Source organism: Artemia franciscana, chromosome 7 (genome assembly GCF_032884065.1).
Source record: "Artemia franciscana chromosome 7, ASM3288406v1, whole genome shotgun sequence".
Classification (NCBI taxonomy): domain Eukaryota; kingdom Metazoa; phylum Arthropoda; class Branchiopoda; order Anostraca; family Artemiidae; genus Artemia; species Artemia franciscana.
In genome coordinates this window covers 43,938,021-43,954,615 of record NC_088869.1, presented here as the reverse complement: position 1 = coordinate 43,954,615, position 16,595 = coordinate 43,938,021, and the positions used below count along the sequence as shown (strand labels likewise).

Here is a 16,595-nt window from a genome sequence, read left to right as displayed (position 1 = left end):
GATACAGATAAAAGCTTCATCCAATTCTTTTCGGGTAAAAAATGGCTCAAAATTTCCGGCCCTTTTTATATTTTTTTGCTTTTATCAATTTTTTTTCTTTTTGTGTGATTTTTGCACACAGAGGATTCTGCTTTTTGGCCATCCATCTTGGAAAAAACGAAATGAAGGACATCCTTGAAAGGGATCCAAAGAAGTCAAAAGAAAAGACTCAAGAGGGTTGGAACCTCGCATATGGGGTAGGGATGAAGTTTTGAAAAGGTTTGGGTGGAAGAGTAGCTTTACTGGCCTGAGGAAGTTTGGCGAGTTGTTGGTAATAGTACCAGTAGCGTCAATTATCTCTATTTCGATTCCTCTCTCTTCCTTAAAGTTCCTGTCTCTATTCGTCATGCTTTAATCCCCAACATTCTTTAAATACTACTGACGGAATGACAAATTGGAATTGGGAAAGACATTTTTTTCAACAGATGGTATCGGAATGGTAGATTTCTCAGACTCGAGAAACAATTTGACTATGCAATTTTGCTCTCTATACAGAAAGTGCATCGTTTTATTTTCTTATTCACATAAAGCTAATACTTGGACCCTCCAATAGCTGTTAATCCAATTTGTATACAGCAATGTGCATGTGCTAATTAACACCTTATTACGACACAGAAAATTATTTCTATCTTTGAATAGAAGTTTTTTCGTCAGTGTGTTGTTGTTTGTGTTTCTTTAGTAGGCCCTGTCATTCAAAAAAGTGGAGGTTCAGTTGCGACTCTGACATTTAGGATTTATTATTTTTTATGAGATTAAATTGTTCCTTTTCATTTATTTTACTGGGTTTTGGAATAATTATTTGTAAAGTATGTTTTCTTTTGCTTAGTTAAGAAACCTAACCTCCTTAACGTTAGCGTTTTTAAAGTTAAGAAAACTTTTAATAACAACCAATAAATTTTTTGAGAAAATTTTATTATTAGTTTCTATGCCCAAATTACGAAACATCAAATGACTAATGGCGAACTACTCCGTCATAAAAGTGTCTAATACCAGACTTGATTAGGTGATCTGACTTCTTAAAGTTTTGTAACTGTTTTCGATGCTGACAAAAAGAAATCCACGTCGGGAAATGTATTGGAATCAAGACATTCCGGCGGAATCAAGATTAGGATTGAAAATAAACGAAATTTTTGGTCTCCTCCCATGACCACTAGTAAAGAGAGTACCTGGAAAACTCATTTGTACCAATCAATGTGAAGACTAATTGCACTTACTAACCAAAATAAAAAGCAGGCCGAGATTTTTAGAGAAGGAGAATGTTTTCTACAAGTCTGTTTTACACTCAAAATCACTCATGTCTCAATATTCAATATGTGATCTGATTCAGAAGAAAATGAAATAAACTAGGCACACATAGATGTAAATTGTAATAATTACAGCTTAAAAGAAACTGCTAATGACTCACGAAGTAAAAAAAAAAGAGATCACTAACCTCCTCCCCTTTCCTCGTCTGAACTATAATCAGGACTTTCAGGTGTTCCATGTCTTGATCTCTTCTCAGGCCGAATAGCATCGTCCGCACTCGCTTTCTCAACCATGTTTTTTGAGACCATTTACGAAACTATGAAAAAGAAATAATTACAATCACACTGGTTAAAAGTAAAAACTACACTTTAAACTGCATATCAGATTATGAATGACTTTTCATGTCACCGTAATTGAAATGCTCGTATTAAGCACTTTCTCAAATCAATGAAATTTTCTACGCAAACAGATTACGTTCAAGGTTCCCTATAACTCACTTAATAAAGGGATCCAACACTTTCAACGATCACTTAAACCTCACCAATTTTAAACTTTTCGGTTTGTGTGGCCAAACTTTTTTGAATTGATAGATAGGTCTTGCCCTAACTTGTAGAGCTTGGATAAGAGATCCGAATAAGCAAAAGAAAACTAATCGGCACATACTTTCCCGACAATCATGGGAAAAAACATTTAGTTTCTCTCGTTTTGTGCCGGAAATAGAGATACTGAGGTTAAATAAAAATTATATAATTAGAAAGTACAAACTTGTTTTTCGATTAAACAGAGCAGAACTTTCTTTCTAAAATTCAGGAAGGACAGTCCCTAAAAATTTTCTAGCATACCTGCTAGGAAAACACCAAAAATCTATTCAAAGGAGACGTCATTTGATCAATTTGGCAGCTTTGAAAGTTCCCTGTGGTACAACCTGCCTTGACTGAAGACCTTGTCGACAGATGGAGAATAAAATTTAGCAGCCTTTTCAGTCAAATTTTTGCCCCGAAATTCTGATCAGCTTTCAATGATAGTAAGTTCCCTGAAAGAACTGACTTAGGGACCCTTTGTCTATGAGACGGTTAGGCGACGCTGAGGCTGGAAAAATGATTTTTCAGGCACCGAATCCTCTAAAGGTTTTGGCCCTTTTCTTAGATTTCATAAAAACTGTTGTAGAGTTCCTTCGAGAGAGGCAAAGATCCCAAACATGATAATCTTATTCTAGCAATAGATGTACAAATGGGATAGCATTTAAACAACGAGAACTTGAGAAGGTGAATTCGCCGAGAAGTTGGAGAAGGAAGAGTGCCGTATTTGCATTTAAAGAAACACAGTTTTGATTTGATGCCCATTTCAAGCCTACTGAGACAAACGTACCTACTGATTTTCTAGGCCTTAAATCTTCCTGTGCCTCCAGGGGTATCAAGGGCATCGACAAGGAGTTTCTAGTCTTCAAAGCATCCTGATGCCCCCAGTACATTTAAAAAAATCAGGTTACAGGAACGTGCTAAGATATAAGAGACCTGACTGGTATGTTTGGCGTAGCGTCTTCTTGGAGCTAACCCATCCTCCTTGATCATGCAGGTTGCCACTGGAAGATTGCTTGGGATTTCACGATATTAGTGATTAAGATAATTAATATCTTAGGTTTCGAAGGATTAACAGTCATATAACAAATGGATATTTAGTCTGGTATCTGGTCGAGAACATCCACCGAGTACCTTTTTAATTTTGTATAGCATGTATCGAGGATAAATATAGAGGTAAACTCTTGAAAAATTTTGAATAAAACCTTATTTATTTTTTCTTCTTTGTGTACTAAGTCCCAATTTTGTTGCCAGAATTAATTTTAGCCTACAGAAGATTGAGATGCACGAGGATAAATCTAACGATAACCTTTAAAACACAGAAACTGAAACAAGCTTTATTTTTAATCCTTTGTTGTTGCAAAATTATTCTGAAGGAAAAAGAAATAACATTATGTATAATTAACACAACATGGTATATAACATAATATATTATATTATTGAAAATCAAGATGTGGCAGCATGGAAGCGTCGTACAAAATGTGTACGTTATGCGTAGCCACAATCAATATTACTTTACTATAACGCCTTAAATGCCTTAAGTGTTCATACGTGTTGTGATAACAATAGTTTAACTTTGTGTTTAACTGAAGATGAAAAGGTGATGTTGGGTAACGAAAATACTGATTAAATGGACAGCTTCATTTAACTTGGTAGAATTATTAGAGAAGACAGTGAGAACAGTGAAGATATCAAAATTAAGATAACCAAGGCTCAGGGTATTTTTTTCATATTTAAAAAGAATTGTAAGAATAGGAAGATAAGTCCGCAAACCAAGATTAGAATATTGGAAGCTACAGTAATGAAATTGAATGGAAGCTACAGTGATTGCCTAGGGGTTGTTCTGGGTACTCGACTGACTGATCGTATTTCATAAAGTAGGCTGCACAAAAAGTGTGGTTCAATCCCGCTTTCTAGGGCTATAGCCAGAGAAAGGTAGAGATAGCTAGAGAAAGTTCTACAGATGAAGGATGACATATTGCCAAAGATTGTCCTTTTCAGCCAACCATCCAGGGCTAAACGAAAAGCAGGTTGTCTGCAGTTGGGGTGGGAGGATGTCATAAAGAAATATTTGAAGGAAACGAAAGCTTCCTGGGAGGGTTTAAAGAGGGAGGCTTTGAATAGATTGGAATGGACGAGAAGCGTGCTTAGCTGTTTTGGCCTCAGGCAGTTTGGTGATGCGATGAGTTGTTAGTAGTAGTAGTAGTAGAAATGAATATTATAAATATTTTAATAACAAATACTAAATTACTGAAAACATCAGCGCCAACCCGGAATTATTACGGTTCCTTCCAATTTTTCATGTGGAGATGTTCCAGCGAAATTATCTAGGGGCTATTTTCCGCGTGTTTTGATTTCTGCAAAATAATTTCCACAGAAGGGGGCATTTCTGGAGTTATCGAGAAAGCGACTAGAGATTGAAGTCTATTAAAATGAAAGAATGCTAAGGGGAATTTTTCAGGCTGAATCATCCACATGCAATTTTACAGTGAAGGGGATTCTCTGCAAAAACAGAATTGTCTGGAGGGAATTTGACGGGGGGAAGGTTTACTTTATGTTGGATAGAATTTCACCAAAGGAGATTTCCAGGAGGTGAGGGAGAACATCTGCCAATCACCCCTCAAATTCACCTACTAACCAGCACATGGCGGGTTTCAATAGAAACCAGGCAAAGGCCTGGATCTTAACCCCCTTGGTCTGAAGGGAGCAAATAGATGTCTGTTCTGACACAGATATAACCTCCATAACAATAATTCACCATCTCTGCAAGAGCATTCTGAATTTTGGTGACACAATTCTTTTTACTACCACCAGGGTTTACAAATCATACAAACAGTATCACTATGTTCTTTCACAACTCAATCTCCTTTTCTCGTAGACCAAAGCCTGCATTTGTGTCTTTTCTGCTTTGCTGGTATACCAGTCTTAAAATTAGACCAGGGTTTATTTGTGTTTATGTCTATATTGTATGTTTGGTTTTATAATATGGTTTTTATAGAACCAGACATGATTTGTTGACACACCTCTTCAGCCTTTTCAGTACCCTTATTGCGCAGGGCATTTGAGTTCTGGTAGAAAAAGCACTCCGAGGACTATCCCATTCATTTTATTGTATTGTTGAAAAGGCTGCTCATACTTGATTTGTGGTGGAAAGGAAAAGCTACCTAGGACTTAACTAACAATGGGATGAATTGCAAAGGTATGAGTATTCAGCTCAAAAGAATCAGGACAGTCTGTAAGGAACAGATTAAGCTGATATGGCGCATTAGAACGAACAAGTTTGTTGGAAACAGTAAATCCCTAAAGTTCACAGGATACAGATAGATCATACAAGATGAGATGGATCCCATCTGATCTGTGACTTATACAGTGAAGTCATTTATTCCCTGGAAAGTTGGTGGTGGTGTTGGAGCAGTGACAGTTCTAGGCCTGGACAGGGGTAGGGGAGGAGGGGGTACAGCCCCTTCCAGTTTCTCCGCCATTTGATATTAAATGCTTTTATTTATAATTTTTACTGCTTTATCTTAAATAGTCTTGAATGATATCAAATTTTCCTTTGTAATCAAACTATACACTAAGTGAAAATATCTGTGACTGGCCAACTTTAGAGTACAAAAAAAACAAATGGCCACTTTCAATAGATAATGACAGAGATCCAAAAACACCATTTCGGCTTGAATAAATAGGGGCTCGTTCCTGAAGCTAATTAAATAAAAAAAACTAATTTTTTTAGCTGAAAGTAAGGAGCGACATTAAAACTTAAAACGAACAGAAATTATTCCGTATATGAAATAGGTTGTCCCCTCCGCAATTCCTCGCTCTTTACGCTAAAGCTTTTAATTGTTTTAAAAAGTAAAATTGTGGCAAAGAGTCAAACTTTAGCGTAAAGAGCGAGGAATTGCGGAGGGGACAACCCATTTCATATACAGAATAATTTCTGTTCGTTTTAAGTTTTAATGTCACTCCTTACTTTCAGCTAAAAAAATTAGTTTTTTTTATTTAATTTCTGAACGTTTTTGAATTAATGCATGTTTGATTTTGGCTCTCCGCACATAAATTAATAAAATTAAATTTGCATATTAATACTTTTTTTTGGCTAAATGGCTTTCTCTTAGTTTTGATCAGACGATTTTGAGAAATAAGGGGTGGAGAAGGAGGCCTAGTAGCCCTCCAATTTTTCGGTTACTTAAAAAGGCAACTAGAACTTTTAATTTTTAACGAACGTTTTTATTAGTAAAAAATATACGTAACTTAAGAATTAACTTACGTAACAAACTTTCATAACCTTACATTTTTATTATGTATACGAGGGGGTTTTTACCCTCGTTAACACCTCACTCTTTACACTAAATCGTAAGTTTTGTCCCAATTCTTTAAGAATGACCCCTGAATCAGAAAGGCCGTAAAATAAATAGTTGAAATTACTAAAAATACTTTGGCATAAAGAGCAAGGTATTTATCTCCTCCTAAATACCTCGCTCTTTATGCTAAAGTATTTTTAGAACCTCTCATATGCGTAATAATCTCTGTTCGTCTTAAGTTTCAATGCTACTTCTTCCTTTCATTTGAAAAACCGTTTTCATGTTTATTTTTCATTATTTTCTTATAGTAATGCAAGAGAATCCTGCGCCCTTTTCATTGAATTTTTCTTCCCCCGTGACAGATTCCTCCAACATAGCCCCCTCTCCTCAGCCCCACCCCCAAACAAAATAAAATCCCCTTGAAAACGTCTGTACACTTCCCAATAACCATTATTAAATGTAAACACTGGTCAAAGTTTGTAACTTGCAGCCCCTCCCCCAGTGATTGTGGGGGAGTAAGTCATCCCCAAAGACATAGTTATTATGGTTTTTGACTATGCTGAACAAAATGGCTATCTCCAAATTTTGATCCGTTGACTTTGGGAAAAAATTAGCGTGGGAGGGGGCCTAGATGCCCTCCAATTTTTTTGGTCACTTAAAAAGGGCACTAGAACTTTCCATTTCAGTTAGAATGAGCCCTCTTGCGACATTCTAGGACCACTTGGTCGATACAATGACCCCTGGGAAAAAAAAACAAAAAAAAAACAAATAAACACGCACCCGTGATTTGTCTTCTGGCAAAAAATACAAAATTCCACGTTTTTGTAGATAGGAGCTTGAAACTTCTTCAGCAGGGTTCTCTGATATGCTGAAACTGATGGTGTCGTTTTCGTTAAGATCCTACGACTTTTAGGGGGTGTTTCTCCCTACTTTCCTAAATAAGGCAAATTTTCTCAGGCTCGTAACTTTTGATGGGTAAGACTAAACTTGATGAAACTTATATATTTAAAATCAGCATTAAAATTCGATTCTTTTGGTGTAGCTATTGATATCAAAATTCAATTTTTTAGAGTTTTGGTTACTATTGAGCCGGGTCGCTCCTTACTACAGTTCATTACCACGAACTGTTTGATTACCATTAATAACTTCTGATTGTTTGCTATTACTTTTCTTGTAAAATGTTGTACGGCAATGAATTAACTGAGTTGTACACTCATAATTAGCAAAAGGGGCAAACTCTGTTGCCTTTAAGTACTAGCAATAATAAACAAATTATACTATGTTTTGCAAAAGAATTATCACCTTGCTCAAAAATAACAAGAATCAGAATAGACTCATCATTTTATTTATTCATTATTACTGGTAAGCATCAATGTTTGTCACAAAACCACAAAATCATAATACTAACCCAAAGTAAACTGGCAAAAACAAAGTAAACAACAAAACTAGTAAGAAATTATGAAGTTTAACTTACTAAAGCATCTCTTTATAGACAACAAACAATAATTTGCATTCTTTACAATTTCCAAACATGCTTATCAAATTTCAATTGGGTATCAAAGTAAACGCCAAGGCCATGTACTATTTTGTTAGAAGGGATTCATATGGCAGACACCTGGTAAATATGCACAGGTTGGAGCTTATGAGCATAGTGTACAACAACACACTCAGAGAGTCAACATCCTCTTGTAAAAGTTGCACATTGTTTCAGTCTTGTATTGGTAGATAAAGTTTTACATCATCCCCAAACATCTTGACAGTAGAATGCTGAACAGAGAAAAGCAGATCATTGATAAATAAACAAAATAAAATTGGACCCATGCAGCTCCCCTGGGGGGCTCCACTTAACACATTAATTGAGAATAACACATTAATCCATTTACATAATCACAAATAAACACAATTGATTTTTTTACCCAATTTATAAGCTGCATGTTTTGAAGAAGGATGGGTATTGAAACTTGGTCAAATGCCTTCAAGATGTTGACATAAATGCAATCAAAGGGTATAGCTAAATTGGCAAAATGTTGAAAATCCAAAATAACCTCAAGAAGCTGATTATTAGTATTACAAGACCTACTTTTTTCAAAACCATTCTGAGTAGCCATGCTTGTAGCCTATTTGCTTATATTTAAAATTGTCAAGCAACAAATTTTGGGAACAGGGACAAATCTAGAGCAAAATCTAGGGGGGAGCAATGTGACAAAGGTGCCAACAAGCAAAAGATTGGGGATGGGCAATGTGACAAAGGTGCCAATAATTGACAAATTCCTTCTGAAAAAAAGTAAAACAAAGAAAAAACTTGGAATGAGGAAGGAAGAACAAATCTTGGGGGCCCCAGGGTCCCCCCTGCATCTGCCAAGGTTTGGGAAGACAGTTGAAGATGCTGGCAGCCTTAAAAAATATGATTAAACTATAGTATTTTATCTCTTGGGACACTGAGTCATCAAAACAGGAAACAAGATGACACTGAATATTCTACCAGTTATTTTTCTAAACAGGCTAAAACTTCAAATGTCCTATTTTTCTTCTTGAAATTATTGTTATGTAAGTAAACAAGAGTTGACCAACAATTTGAGGGTGTACATATAAAATAAAACAGGTTGATTTTCAACTTGATAACCATATAACAACAACAACTGTAAAGACAATTTGAAAATTGACAACAGAAAACTCAATCATTTCAGCATACACTGTTATAGCACACAATTTCCTTGTGCTTATCTGTCCTTTATTTCTTTGCATTACTCAATTCTAATATAAATTGTAACTGGGCAGTGAAGAGTTTCATGGTTTAGAAATTAAGATTCTTGGAAACTGCTTAGTAATAAGCAACAATTGGGCACTCCAAAGACCAGTACACTTTGCCATCTAGCCTATAGCTAATATATTTTTACATCATAGTACCTGTTAATGTTTTGTAATAGGCCTGTACAGTTTTTTACATCAGTACATCTTTTGAATTGAATTTCGTGCTGGTTTAAAGAATGTGCAGCATTTTTCACTTTTTTGCTAGAGATTGCACAGTGAAGAGGGGTTTAAGGTGGAAGATGGCCCAAAATTCAGCCCTTATTACCAACTCAGTCTAAGTTCCTATCTTTAACTGGGAAAAGTCTAAATTGATTATAGAAGTCTGATCAACAGAAACATGCTGTATACTGTAAGAAAATAATTGTATTACTGCAGTGTTTCCTTAGAGCCTAAAGCTGCAACTGTCACCATTTGGGGGAGGGGGTCTTGCTTTTGTCAGAGTAATGACTCAGCCAATATTTGGAAAGAGTACTGAACGGTGATACTGTTATATAATAGTGCATTTTCTTCAGAAAAGCTGTAATACTTCAGTGGTAGCCTACCCTTACTAAAGCTAAGAAGATCAGGTTAAGCTGAAAAGGATTTGAACTGGGCCTATTACCATGATTAAAAACCATACCAATGCATAACCAACAATTTCATGCATATTTTATAACTTTAATTTACACAATGAAAACTTAAAATGTAGTTCTCTAATTCATTCTTTTGAACCAATCGTCACATAGGCTAAACAAGAAAGTCGGCCAAGGATTTGAGGGTGTACATATATACTGAAGAAAATCTCATGTTATATTTCTGTACTACAACCAACAATACATTGGCTACATTATCATAGGAGTGATGCAGGAATCATTTAATTCGATTACCATGATCACATAAAATATAGAACACAGCAAGAATTACCTTGTATTCTTTTTCCCTTTTAGATATTTACCTTTCTTAATTCAACGCTAAATTACAACTAGGTGGCGACAGGGTTGCCAAAACTTTTCGTGACTAAAGTGTCAAATTCAGCAAAAAAGGGACACTTTTAGTGTCCTCCTAGAAAATTAGCCAATATACTTTAAAAGTTGACAAAAAAAAGGCTTTAAATGGTTTTCTCACAATTCCAGAGCCAGATTTGCGTTCTTCTTTTTCAAGTAAAAGCAAAGCGGTTCTTCAAATACGTAAAGTCCCATTTAAAACCTCAAATCGCATTATACGCCAAGAAGAAAAAGAATTTAGCACAATTTCTCTGGTTCTCTTGAACCTTCGATTGTAATAGTTATTCTTCTTCCGAAAACTCAGTAAAGCCTGACAGTTTTCGTTTTCGTTGTCTTTGGCAAAAAATTAGAAAGCGCGGTCTTATTTCAGGAGCTGCAGAAAATTTTGAGTCATTTGTGTTGCGTTTGCGGTTTTACAGGAACGTAAAGAAATGGAGTACAACTAAGATGAATGACAAATTGTGTTGTTTAGATATGTGTTTTCAGCCAAAATGTCTACTCTGTATGGTGATAAAACCTGTCTTCACTATGAGCCGCCCCAGCCGTCTCGGCCGAAAAACGCCATAACGAAGAAGGGGCTTAAAATAGTTGTGCCAGCAGACCACAGATACGATGTCTGTCGCTGCCTACACGGCTTAATTGCCCTCGCTCCCTCTTTTCCTTTAGTAGCATATCAGATCTTCTACAAAATTTTGTCTACCATTTCCCAAAGTCTGGGGCTTAATCATTTTAAGCCAGATTGGGCAAAGGTGGTATTCCTCTATCTCATGGTGGAGGAGTGGCTTTTTTTGTGAGTGTACCCTCCCAAATCGGATTCTTTCATCTCCTGAAATAGAGAACAACTCAAAAACTGAAGTTTTATGGCTCTGGACCAGACCCAAAAACCTCCCAAAAGACGTATCTTGCATGATTTTTTGTATTATTTATTACCCTCCTCGTAGTGGATTTAAGAAGAAGCTGACGGCATATCTGCAATTTTATACTGACAGAATTTGCTGCAAGTACCCCTTTGCTGCAATTACATTATGTGGTGATTTTAATGAGCTAGACCAAAAGTGGCTTAGCGCTGCTTTTAGTCTTGATCACGTTGTCAGGTCGCCTACACGCAGTGATAAAACCCTAGACTTGATTTTTACCAAAATTGAAGATTACTATTTTGCCCCAAAAATTGCCCTTCCATTAGGGACAAGTGACCATCTATGAATCTTTTGGACCCCTTTATAATCCTTTCCCGCTAAACCATTGATCAGTTATTCAAATATGCCCATTACTGACGAGAAGATTTCCCATTTCAAAGTAAAACTTAGCTCCAAATCCTGGGCCAATATCCTATGTCTTACTAATGGTGATAAAATGACTTCTAAGTTTTCAGCAGAACTTTTCCAGTTATACTGTGACACGTTTCCAGTGAAAAAAGTCAATCGCAAATCCACTTGTAAACCATGGATAGATAAAAAAAATTTGTGCCTAATAAATGAATGCGATGGACTCTTTAGAGAAGGATTTTTCCAAGAATCTCGAAAACTTCGAAACATTGTTATTAGTGAAATCTGTAAAGCAAGAAAAGAGCACAGTGCTCACGTGCTCAATAAGTTACTGTATTTTAACCCTAAGAATTTCCACAAATGTATCCAAGATCTCATGGGAAAGGTCTCTTCTAAGTTTCTCTTGCTGCATAGTAATGGTGACCCTGTGACTGCGGACATCATAAATGATTATTTTGCTTCAACTTGTAAAGATCACCCGCCACTCCAAAATACACCAGCCAACAGTGCAGTGAGTGAAATTTCTGTGATTGAAATACATTAGACTCAGCTTAAACTCGAAAATCTTGATACAAATAAGTCAGTATACCCAGGTGATATCCCTACCAAATTGAGTGTGAAATGTGCCTCTTATTTAAGTGTACCTCTAACTGCAATTTTCAACCAATGTTTTGTAGATGGTATTTTTCCAGTGTGTTTTAAGCGAGCTATTATGTCACCTACACCGAAAAACAAGACCCCAAAAGTTCCCTCCGACTTAAGACCAATATCAAAAACCTCTATTTTCTCTAAAATTTTTCAAAGTTTTATTTACAATTTCCTCTTTAACGATATTCAAGATAAAATTAATCCAAATCAGTTTGGCTTAAGGCCGAATCATAGCACCACCCATTGTTTATGTTATATACTTGACACTGTTTTCAAACATCTTGAGTTACGTAGTTCCTATGTTGAGGCTGTTTTTGCTGATATTAGCAAAGCCTTTGACAACTTGGATCATCAGACAGTTACTGATAATGCAAGGGCTTTAGGTGTCAGAGATTTTGTTTTACGCTTGGTAGCTAGTTTTTTGTCTGATCGTGAGCAATGTGTAGTCCTCCCTAACGGAGATTCATCAGGTTTTACCTAGATTTCCTGTAGAGCACCCCAAGGGACTAAATTGGATCATTTAGTATTTTTAATTGTTTTTAACAATGTTTTACCAAACTTTGACAACACTTTTAAATTTGCAGATTAATTGACATTAATTAACCTTCGTCAAACCCCTAACACTTCGGGTGTTGAATCACTCATTAACAACTTAAAGAACAACCTTGACAATGTTAAACTCAATCTAAGCACACTGAAAAGCAATTTAATGCTATTCTCCTTTTTAAAAAATGTACCCCCAATCAATAATTACCTTTGCATTCCAAATTTAAACATGGTTAAGCAGCTTGGATTGCATTTGGACAATGACCTTAAATGGAAATCTCACTCTTTTCACTTATTTAAAACAGGCGGTTTCCTCCTTAAATATTTCTCCCTTCTCAAACGGTTCTCAAATCAATCAAGAACCTTAAAATAATGTATTTTTCTTATACAAGACATTGTCTTGAATGTGCTTGCCCTGTCTGACACCCTAGGTTAACCACATCCCAATATTCCAAAATTGAAAGCATTCATAAAAGAGCTATAAAATCTATACTGGGGACATCCTATACTACTTACGATGAAGGTTTGGCTAGACTTGAACTCACTACATTGGAATCACAACGTCACTTCCTTACCATGAACTTTGGGCACAAGTGCCTTAGTTCTGACTATCATAGACGTTTTCTTCCACCCTTCAAAGAATACTCCCTAATCCTTCCCAATGCAAGACTTAGTGCTTGTAGAGCTCCAAATACCCAACTTGACTGGTGTCCCCAATTGTTGACCATGAGGTACAAAAACTCTTTTGTTCCCTATTTTGTTTCACATTTTCATAATTGATATAACTTTGTAACTATGTTTATCCCTTAACGTTTATTTTATCATTGTATTTGTTCTGACATGCTTATGCTTTAATGCAGAATTAAACTTTAATGCAGAATTTCTGTACAAGAAATCTGTTGAAATCTTCAGCTTTCATTTTTTTTTTTTAAATCAATTTCTAGTGGTTAACCATTTTGGAGAAAAAAACTTCGGCTACATCAATCTGAATTCTGTTATTTGGTTTTCTGATTGGTCAGCAAATAGGTCAGGTTCGGATTCATTCTATATTTTCTCATCCTAGTCGTCAGCCTTGCAGTACCACCTCGGAAATTTGTTAAGTAATATTGGCGAAATCTGAGACTAATCCACCAACGCAGCACTACAAGTAACCATCTGCTTTAAATGCATGAGGAAATCCACAGTTTTTATTTCCAACCAATTTTGCAAGTTAGTTTTAATGTTTGTTAGTTGAGAAAATTATCTTTCAGCACCAGCACTTGAGTGAGGTAATGCACATAAGTTCAACATAAAGGTTTATAGTTCAAAGAATTTGGGAGTGCCGTCATGATTCTTCCCATCTAACAAGAGCTTCCATAACTAAGATGATGAGGAAACTAGCTCTTCACCACCAGACTTCAGGCTCATTTCTTCTTTGGAATCTGGCAGGCTCAGGCACTGGTTTTCTAGAGTGTCTCTAGCAGACTCTATCTCGCTATGACTTTTCCCCAGGAGTTTGCTAAATCTGATGGTTCTAATGGACTAATCATTTCAACAGTTCCATTCATGGCAACTTTCGGGTCTAAATACACGAGAGCTTGTAATGTCTTATCTTTATGATTAACCCACTTTCTCATCTGCTTCACCAGTTTGATGTAGAATCCCAAGCAAGTCAGCCTAAACTGTTCAACAGCTTTCCCTGATGCTCCTTCTTCATTCACTTAAGCTTCTGTGTTGGGACCACAAAACACATCTTTGTAGCTTCAGGGATCAAGAGGCAACTCAAAAGCATCACTTCTGTTCAGGATTCCTAGTTTCATGAAGCATCTCATGATCATTTTCAATGTTGATCTGAAGCTTGTTATCAAAGTGTGGATCGTTGTGTCCCCAGACTGGAACTGTATGTTCAATGTATTTACCTTACCAAGCACAGAAGCCAGAAAGTACAGATATGCCTTAGTTGTAGGCTCTTTCATGTAGGCTTGAATCTTGGATGCCTTATCTTTTGAAGCATTGTCTGCAAAGGGTTCCTTTGACTGTTTCACAAAAAAGGTAACCAGGGGTGACCACACTGCATGTGATTGGGTAGGTACAATTTTGCCAATTTGCTTATGAAATGGCTTGGAAGCTTGGTTGGTTTTGATAACAGTCTTCTGTTTCTGCTTTAAACAGTCCACCAGGTTACAGAATGTAAAGCAAAACATTTTTCACTGTTGTTCTTGCATCCTTTCATCACTTTGGGCAAAAAGAACATTTTCTTAGTTAGCACTTGGCACACTAGATGTGATGTTCAGTTGATGACAGTATTACATGTTTACAGTTACCAGATAATTTTCTTGTGGGTTAGACTGTGCCCATATGGAACAGGTCCACCCTCTCAAATGCATGTGAAACTAAACTGCATATTTACCAAAAGCTTAATGTCTTAATTCAGGAAATCAACTGAGGTTCACCCTCGTCCAAGAAATGATTAAGCAGCAGCAAATCAGGATCAGATAGTTTGCTACTAACTACTATCCAGGCCAAACTTCTGCATACTCCTGTAGACTACAAGTAATAAAACACCCTAAGCTTTTACTTACCAGCAGCAATATGCTTGCTTCAGTTTTTTATCAAAAAAACTTTTTCTAAACTCTCTTGAACAAGTCACATGTTTCACTAAGTTTGAATTTTTGCGCTTTTGAAAAGAAAAGCAGTGCGGATACGATAAAAAAATCCCTAAGACGGAAACGAACCTGAAAAGCACAAATTAAAAGCAGTTACAGTTAAGAAAAACTGAAAATAAAATACATATGGTACTGATTTTGAAAAAATGCCAAAAAGTGTCCTTTTTTTCAAAAAGTGGCCTTTTTTCACCCAATAGTGGCACGGTGTCACCCAGAGTGAAAAAGTGTCAAAAAAGCACTAAAAGTGTCCCTTTGGCAACCCAGGGTGGCGAAATGTGTAATGACGCGAAATTTGAGATCATCGAAAAGTGATTGGCTGTAACAATCAGTGGGCAAGCCCTACTATATCTTCTCAGTGCCATCTAAAGCAGATTATTATTATAATCATCCTATTCATTAATGTTTATAAACATTTTCTTTTGTAAATCAAATTTTCTCTCTAACTCTGAGTAAGCTAGGCTTTTTAGCCTAGTTGATGCATTCAAAATGAGTGAAGGAGAATTAAATGTAGATAGTATAATTTCCAGACTTCTAGAAGGTTTGTTTGCTCATGTTTTGTTTAATTTTGGATTTCTAAGGTCTTCCACAAAAATAAACTAGGCTGGGCTATAGAAGACCAAAGAGTATATTTGAAGGATAGGCGGTTACCCCAACTGTAATACACAGAAGTAATATTGGCAATGTTTGGGGATTAGCCACTTCTGAACAAAATATTCAAACAAATGAAAGTAGTAGACTACCCTATTATTAGATTCCTAAGGCCCTATCTTATGGTCTATCCAAACATCATGGTTGCTTTTCTGACAATGCTCCCATGTAAAATAAGATTACTCAAGAAGCTAATCACCACTTCAGCAGTTAAATAACTGTGCAATCTCTATTATAGGTTACCACCAAGAAAGCTGATTGTTTTATCATTAGATTTGCCTAGATTTCCTTAAGAAGCATATGATTAGATCAAATATTTTAAGCATAAACAATACTGAGTATTTTAAATATACTGACAGGCTAAACTTATGTTATTCTTATGCCTAATGTTCTGAAGTTGTTCATTTGAAAAATGTATTAGGCTATTACCTTAAATTACCTTAAATCGCACTGGCCGGCGAATAAGGTTGGGTGAACATCCTGTAGATTCGCCGGTTGAGTGATGGAGGTGGAAGTGCGTTGTCTAGTTCCGTTGAGTAGATCCACTGGCCTCCCAGTGTAGTTTCCACTCCATCGCTGCCCAGTCTCGGTCAATTGCTTTTTTGAAGTTGTCAACAGTTTTGGACTGAACTGTTTCTTCACTAAGGGAATTCCACAGTGGAACAGCACGAGTTGAGAAGAAGTTGGAACGTTCTCTCCGTGAGCTTCTTTGTTGCTGGAGCTTCTTGGTGTGGCCCCGGGTGTGGCTAGAGAGCGACTTATTAAAAAGCCCTGGTGTGACACCATTCTCCAGCAGCTTGTGGGTCAGGATTGCATCTCCGCGTTTCCTCCTGTACGTCAGGGTTGGGAGCTTGAGTTTTTTGAGGCGTTCAGGGTACGAGAGGTT

The 16,595-nt window shown here is 36.5% G+C and overlaps 2 protein-coding genes across 5 annotated transcripts in view; one reads left to right on the top strand and one right to left on the bottom strand.

Moving 5' to 3' along the window:
• Positions 1-9,941, bottom strand: part of LOC136029347 (REST corepressor 2-like) — a 53,466-nt gene extending 43,525 nt beyond the window's left edge. The window contains exons 1-2 of one of the 4 annotated variants that reach the window (XM_065707646.1): positions 9,878-9,941; positions 1,472-1,600 (exon numbers count right to left, since the gene is read on the bottom strand). In XM_065707646.1, the coding sequence (XP_065563718.1) occupies positions 1,472-1,592 (121 nt within the window). In that variant the 5' untranslated portion in view covers positions 1,593-1,600; positions 9,878-9,941. Of the gene's footprint in view, positions 1-1,471; positions 1,601-9,575; positions 9,597-9,640; positions 9,722-9,877 lie in introns of those variants that run through there. The other 3 variants (XM_065707650.1, XM_065707647.1, XM_065707648.1) reach the window with 3 other exon arrangements.
• A 5,497-nt stretch (positions 9,942-15,438) lies between these two features.
• Positions 15,439-16,595, top strand: part of LOC136029346 (serine/threonine-protein phosphatase PP1-beta catalytic subunit) — a 47,009-nt gene continuing 45,852 nt past the window's right edge. The window contains exon 1 of the mRNA XM_065707645.1: positions 15,439-15,599. Coding sequence (XP_065563717.1) covers positions 15,548-15,599 — 52 coding nt within the window. The 5' untranslated portion in view covers positions 15,439-15,547. The remainder of the gene's footprint in view (positions 15,600-16,595) is intronic.